Source organism: Battus philenor, unplaced genomic scaffold (assembly GCF_028537555.1).
Source record: "Battus philenor isolate CCGP_79_NKW_IND1 unplaced genomic scaffold, ilBatPhil1.0.hap1 SCAF_25, whole genome shotgun sequence".
Taxonomy (NCBI): domain Eukaryota; kingdom Metazoa; phylum Arthropoda; class Insecta; order Lepidoptera; family Papilionidae; genus Battus; species Battus philenor.
In genome coordinates, this window is record NW_027181688.1 from 9,605,514 (window position 1) to 9,613,193 (window position 7,680).

The 7,680-nt window shown below is 37.7% G+C and overlaps 1 protein-coding gene across 1 annotated transcript; it reads left to right on the forward strand.

The window, feature by feature from the left end:
• Positions 1-470: 470 nt before the first annotated feature.
• Positions 471-7,589, forward strand: LOC137924973 (uncharacterized). The gene is made up of 6 exons (XM_068768397.1): positions 471-938; positions 2,764-2,863; positions 3,632-4,244; positions 6,253-6,445; positions 6,868-7,011; positions 7,474-7,589. The coding sequence occupies exons 1-6, from the start codon at positions 590-592 to the stop codon at positions 7,587-7,589; spliced, it is 1,515 nt and encodes a 504-aa protein (XP_068624498.1). The 5' UTR covers positions 471-589.
• The last annotated feature ends 91 nt before the right edge of the window (positions 7,590-7,680 follow it).

Here is a 7,680-nt window from a genome sequence, read left to right on the forward strand (position 1 = left end):
AAGGTTGAGGAGTGGACACCACAGACCGGCAAGCGCATAGTAGGAAATTAATTCTACAAGTGCCTCTTATTATGGTCGTTGCAAAATGCTAAATGCGGCCCTCTTCTAACCGGACCTTTTGTAAATCTACGTGAGAGGCCTCTGTCCTACAGTTGACGTTTTACGCCTGAAATAATGATGATGATTAATTATGAAGGCCTCAATAATTGACATAATAAGATCGATGATTTTGTTTTGTTAAATTATAAAAAGTTTGACGTCTCATTCGCCGATAAAAATCTTGAGAAAATTTTCGATACTTAAATGCTTCCTATTATAACTCAACTTTTCTAATCTTGTTAAATATTAGATAAAATCATATTTCTACTCACAAATGATCATTTAAGTTAAAACATTAAATATTATTTAAAAAGGAGGTTACGTTGCGATTTAATACTGGTCACATCGATCGCCATCGCCGTTGACAACTGTCGTGTCAACAAAAAAATAAATGTTTACAAATGGCTTCTGGCGACAAATTCAAAGTCGCGAGTTGAATTTTGTGATTTAAATCTTCGTTTCATAATAAACTGGTGTAGTTTGTGTTGTGATGGGGAACTGTTTCGCGTTTCTTCGACAGCGTAGGATACGGCGTCACATAGTTTTGATACTGATAGGTTTAGACAACGCGGGTAAAACGAAAACAGTAAACAATTTAGCTGGAGAGAAGGACGATAAAGTTTTGCCCACGGTTGGGTTTAAGGCTGTGAATTTAATACATAAGGATACACCTGTTACGATATACGATCTAGGCGGCGGGCCGCAGTTTCGTCAAATATGGAGTCAATATTACAGCGAAGTTCACGGAATTATTTTCGTTATCGACTCTAGCGATTTTTCACGGCTGGACGAGTGTAAAGCGGTGCTCGAAGAAGTGTTATCACACGATCGAATATCAGGTACTTACAACTTTTATAATTAAAAATTAACCACGCGAGTTTGCCATCTCATTACTCATCATTATTTTATTATTCATATAGATTCATTTACGCGATGTCTTCGCGAATAAATGAATTTTGCTGCTAATTTTATTTAAGCGATCTTTTCTTTCATTAAAATATTATTGTTAATGTTTTATCAAACTACCTTCGTGCGTTCATATAACTTACGTTTTTCTTATACCATGATTAAAAATAGAAAGTAAAAACTATCTTCAAGCACCCTGTATAAACAATCACACTGAAATAAGTTACATAAATGTATTTACTCTTTTGTAATGCTACAGGCTGATAACTTCTGGCGGCAGGGACTACAGTCTGCAGGGATAGATAAATAACAAATAATTAATCTTAACATGTAGTAATCAGAATTACGCTTTTTCTTATTTTTTATTGTTTTAAACCATTGATTTTTGGATGGGATATACTGTACATTAGTTACCTTTTACACCTATTTCCAATCACCCCTCTATTTTGTAAGGTAACTAATAATTATCTTTATTTAGACAATTAATAACATTTTTACCAAACTAAAATGATCTTCGACCAATGGTTGAATATTCTGTATTTTGTATGTGTTATTAAAAAGTTGTAGATTTTGTTATTTAAAGCATCTATAAAAATTCTAATCGTTAATAATTCTAATTCTCTATCTCTCCATATAGCTGCTAAAGTATAACACAATAATACCGCAAAACCCTTACTTTCGCGCTTTGAGCGAACTTCCGTTGAACAACCGATTTGTTTGACATGCGACTCGTCTCCAAGAACGCTGCCACAACAACGGACTACGCCCCTCCAAAAGCGCGGAAATGCTGTTTTCGAAGCGCAACTGCTCCTCTCTTCCAGTTCTAATCCCAATCATGGACATTTCTATAGCATTGATAACTTAAGCCTTTTACTTGTATCGTCCTGGAAGAGAAACATTTTCGATGCGTACGTCAAACGCGTACTAGAAAAGGCAATTTTCGTCGGCCGCCTATATCCATTACTAAACAGCGGGAGTTGGCGTTGTCAAATAATATGGAAGCCTTGATCACGAGGAATCTGCAATCATTTCTTAGGCTGCGGAAAAGATGGAAAGAATTTGTGAGGAAAGAAAGGAGAAATAGCAATAAAAAATTAAAAAAATATTTACACCCGCATTGTAACGTCCCTGCCACAAACAGTAGGGGGAACGAGCAAAACAATCATCACTTGGCAGTGGTGATAGTCTAAACAACGAACGACGCCCTTTGAGGATTACCGCTGCAACAGGACATCGTGTTGATAACCTGCGCCACAAAAAATAGCGTATCATATGTTTGCTACTTTTTTCATCTAACTTACACATTTGGCTATGGGTTTTTGCAGATTACACGTATCTTTTTTTTGCCCCCTTTTATTGGAGGCCTCTCGTGTTCCCCTAACATGGGTAAGGTTAAGGTTTTTAATATTTACAATAAGTTATTCACACTCTTAATTTACTTCTTCTATCATCAGTCTGGCCAAGCTGATCTAAGTTGGCGTCATGTTCAATACAATCAAGACTGACGAATCCGAAAAAAATACACGTATTTAAGAGGGTAGGACGTAGGGGACGTTTAGTTTAAAACCTCTGTTGATAGAGCGAAGCTCAAAAACTCCCTGTTGAGCCTTGGATCAGGCAGCTACATATCACAGTTTGGCTAGAAGCCGGCCTTAATTGCATAGGCCGATGTTCCATGGTGTAACTTGGCTCAAAGGCTTTCTTGACGGGGCTTATATCGTAACATTATAGCGTAAAATATATGCTCTCTGATATCAGGTAAACCCGTGTTGGTGTTAGCCAACAAACAGGACAAAGATGGCGCCCTGGACGACATTGACATGGTGGAGAAACTAAAGATCGAACCGCTTGTCAACAAGTAAGTTATTTTCTTCTGTTCATTGTTATTTATGTATAGGCCTCTCACTAGGTGGACATAGGGTCGCAAGAAATCGCTGGATGCACCAGACTGAACATTGTGGTGATCTTTGCGGGCGGACTATGCCTTGCAATGGGTGTATATCGGCTGATATGATGATGAATTGTTATCTTTATGTAAATTTTACATTCGATAATATAAACTGATCAGTATGAATATATCTCAGGAACTTAAAATGGGATTGTTCAACACGTCACGACGACACAAGTCACCTCTATAGATTTCCAATAGGACCGGTTCGAAGCGGCCTGCATCCAGCGTCTTCAGACGACTTTGATAAGGTCGTTCGTCTTATTTGTGGGTAGAAATTTTACGCTTTTGCCGATTCATGGTCTTCACTCCAGAGCTTCAAGACCCCAGCGGTCAGTTCATCTAGGAGAGAGCATTGTATTGTAATACATTCTGGTTAAGAAAATGGTGGCTCATCGTTGTAACTATACACGCCCTTTGACCTATTACATAGTGAATTATAACGATGTGTTCACATTGACCAATTGAAATAGGCCCTTCAGAAAGTTCTAATGCATCTTTGTCAAATTATAAATTTGTTATCTCACCTATTTGTTGAACCAGATACCATTTTCTTAACACGAGTAAACTTAGTGAGCTTGTTAAAATTTTTGGCTGGGACCAAATGTTCTTCCGTTATAATCTTTTCTATAAAAATTTTTCAATTTGTTTTTTAAAACATTAATAACTATTCATTAGGTACCGATGCCCGACATTAGTGGAATCTTACAGCGCATATCCGCCCGATGGGAAAACAAAAAAACTAAAAATCGATCCAGGTTTGCGCAAGGGCTACCACTGGCTCCTAAACTATATAGTACGCAGATACGGCGACATCAACTTGCGGGTCCAGACGGACATACACGCGGACCTCGAGAGACGCAAACAGATGCTCAACAAGGCCTCGAATAGAGCGTCCCAGACATTCACAGCAATCAGTGATGATATAGCAACGCAAACTGGCTTCGAGAATCCAAATTACGAGCCGCTCGCAAGTGAAATCGATCGAGAAAAGGATTTGGAGCGTGGCGTTATCATAGTGAAACCTATCAGAGTTAAGCCCAATAGTGTGGACACGACAATAACAATAGAGAGTGTGGAAGACACGGACACGAGCGGTACTAAGCCGAAGCTGTCGCCACTATTTGGCGGGACCAGCAACAGTACGGCCAGCGAAAGCGTCCGGATAGAACTCGAACCCAGGACCGAGTTCCGGAAGCTGTCTCCCATCACGAGGAAGAAGAGTGGAGTTATACAGACGTATGATTTTAAGAACCGACCGCAATCCAGTCCTACGATAAAGAAGATTAAGGTAAGGAACAGTCCACATCATCAAGGTCGCGGAAGTCGCTGGATGCGGGCAGCGAGAGAAGCCTATGCTATGCAGTAGGCGTCTATCGACTGAAAATAACTAATAGAGAAAAGAGGAGACGAAAAGAGAGCCTAGGACAGATTAGATTAGACAGACCTATTATTCTTATAGACCATTTTCAAAATTTAGCTGGATCCGGTAGACCCCCCCTATCATATTCCTAAAATTGTTTTTTGTAATTAATTTTCATTTGTATTTATATTGTTAAAGTATCAAACAAGTTCACGCAAGATTGCAAATACGTTCACTACAAGTCGTATTTCGTGCCTTTAGACGTGTGAACAAGCTGTGCGAACGCCGTCGGCGCTTTGCAAGTGACAACACGTACTGAATATATGCAATATATATACGAAAGTTTTTACTATTAATAGTTTTACTGGGTTTCTTAAAACATCTGCCTACATAGACATTGGTTAAGTCAAGACTCATTTTGTTATTTTTTTGTCACGCAAATGAAGATTCCATCGAGTCTCCCGTGTATTCCTCATGGTCTACCTGGGCCACTCAAGAAACCATTACTCTAGAATATTTTATAGTTAGGAGATGGATATATCAGCAGAATATATTACTCTTAGTTAATAGAGGACAAGGTTTTTTTTAGTGTTGTACTTTTAAAATATGAATTGTGACAAATCTCCTTTTGTGAGACACGCCGCTGGATCACTTGGTGATTGATTGCGTGAGGATTTTTCCTATGATTCATCTTCTATCGTCTATTGTAAAACTAGGCGAGCTCTCTGTAGCTGCATCTTTCTTACGCATAACGTGGCCTGGCAAGAGGATTTGAAAATCCTTTTTCCGCCATACTTTTAGTTTTACAAAGTGCCTATCGATTCATTAAGGTCTTGCACCTCTTCATATTTATGATAAATACTTGGTTGTGTAAATTAAGCCACTATATATGATCATCATTTCAGTCATAGGACGCCCACTGCTGGACATGGACCTACTCCATAGATTTCCAATAAGTTGGAAGAACTAGAAAGTTCTATATCGATTTGTAACAGAAAGCGAAAACTATCTCTGTATTTGACCGAAGTTAACAAAGGTTAATTTTATTCATCTAACTACGTACTTATATCACCTGTTATATGACTTTTACATACCTATGCGCTAATGGTTAAAGATAACAAATAGTATTAGGGGGACCGGAAACAATTTCGCTTTCTTAATTTAAATTCACACGACTAAATTTTTAACAAGTTTTTATTTCTAATCAAAAATATATTCACTTTCGTAATCAACAACCAGCCATCCATCTAGTATACAACATTTCAATGCCGCAGCGGTAAAAATCAATCGTTTTTCTCTAAAATATGTCGAAAGAAACGTCATTACTTTCCGGTAAAAAAATTAAAATATAGTCCCTGCGCACCTAAGACCAGGGGTTGTATGAGAAGTCACCAATAGCGGACCTCATTTACAAAAAAAAAATAAAACTGTTCCTATGGTAAATGTATGTGGCGAGCCTTTATCACAACGTCCTACGGCTGCTGCACTTCTCACTAAACATCGAACAAAAATCATATTATAGTGGCCTGATTTTGCAATACAAATAGCACTTTGTGCAACAACGTATTCAAATTGTTATTACATCCATTAACAAATTATTTTAAAAATAAAAATGAATTTTTTTTGATTGATTTTATAGGATATGTCACAACCTACCATATTACACTCCTACTTGATGTTGATTTATGTCACACGCTTTATATATATATATATCACTTGTGTGTGTGTTTATATTCTCTTTCTGATTCTTTCCATAGGTTTTTTTTTTAAATTACTCAAAGAATTTAAATCTGGTATTTTAGTTTGGTTTTTTATAACATCCTTAAAAAGCCGATCGTTTTTTTAAACTACTCGTGATATTCTGAACCTTTCCATTTATCCCCAAGTAACTCAATATAATTCTGTGATGTTGTTGTAAAATATAAATATTTCTCAGGCTAGCCAAGCGAATGCATTCTCTAAGAACTCATCTATCCAAGAAGACGATGACAAAGCAGAAAGTTCGAATGTAAAGTACCTGGGCGACGGGAATAGAACATGGGACCCGGCTTTCCATCACAAGCACCGAGTGTTCGTGAAGGATTCTGATTTATCGCATCTGCATCGTGAGATTATTCTCACTGAGCGAGGTACATTAGATATACGTTTTTATTTCTAATCAACAATACGTTCACCTTCGTTATCAACAACATTTTTCTGTCTAGTATACTAATTTTCAATGCCGGGGCGGTAAAAATCAGGTTTTTTTGGAAAATAATATCCACAGAAACGCCATTACTATCCGATCCCCTTAATATATAGCCCATAATTTTGATCTGAACTTTATTAACACTTAATAAAACAAACATGATTATATATATATGTGTGTATATATATATATATATATATATATATATATATATATATATATATATATATATATATATATATATATATGTAAAGGAATAGGCTAAGTATTAGCCGTATTTCCTTCCCTTTTTTTCCTTTAGAAACTTAATTATTGCCAGAGGTACCTTAACGGAAGGATCTTTTTTGATCAAACGTCGTGTAGAGCCACAGGTGAAGGCGGCATCATCCGACATTTGCCCGCAATCTGCCAGCTTGCCGCTCAGCGCCCGCCCGGCGTCCGCCTCCCAGCTGGTGCGGAGACAGCTGGAGATCAGCTCGAATCACAAGAGGCGACTTAGCTTGAGATGTGAGTGGTATACCCCTACCCGTAAACACTACCTTCATTCAGCATTAATACGGCAGAACAAAGCGGTACCTCTAGACTGCTATCAATTAAAACTAATAACAATTATACAGTTCATCGTGATCATCATTTATAATAATCTATGTCCACTACTGGACACAGGCTTCTCCCATGGATTTCCAATAGAGTTGGGTGGAAATGTCGTTTCTCCATCTTGTAGACGTCATATGTTGCGCTTGCCAGTTAGTAGTTTCCACCCCCAGAGCCTTAAGGTCCAGTAGTTTAGTTTTCTCGATGGTACGAAAGAAACTAAATCTAGAAACTTATTCTAGATATCGTGCGATGCCTTTGGAGTAATTTTAAGTATATTATGTAATTAAGAAAAGATTTAGTAGTTATATGAAATAACTTCTAGTTCATTCCATAATTGGGTAAATTGAAGTGGACAGAAAAATTTGTATGTAGACATGCAGCGCAATAAGACCAGCCCTGAACGCAGTTCCATGCTACTGTACGAGCCACGGAAGTCGCTGCGGCAGCTGGACAAGGGTGACTTCCAGCACGCCACCGCTATTAATTGAAAAGGTGAAGTTAACAAATTGTTGATGGGCACAAGGCGTGTTAGTCCTTCTTTTTCTTAGTTTTAAAAGTTGCAAGCATACAAGAGTTGTT

Excerpts from the sequence above, each read along its gene's own strand:
- LOC137924973 (XM_068768397.1), top strand. The coding sequence starts at position 590 with ATGGGGAACTGTTTCGCGTTTCTTCGACAGCGTAGGATACGGCGTCAC. Across the intron at positions 939-2,763 it reads ATCACACGATCGAATATCAG|GTAAACCCGTGTTGGTGTTA; the intron begins GTACTTACAACT and ends CTCTGATATCAG. Across the intron at positions 7,012-7,473 it reads GAGGCGACTTAGCTTGAGAT|ACATGCAGCGCAATAAGACC; the intron begins GTGAGTGGTATA and ends ATTTGTATGTAG.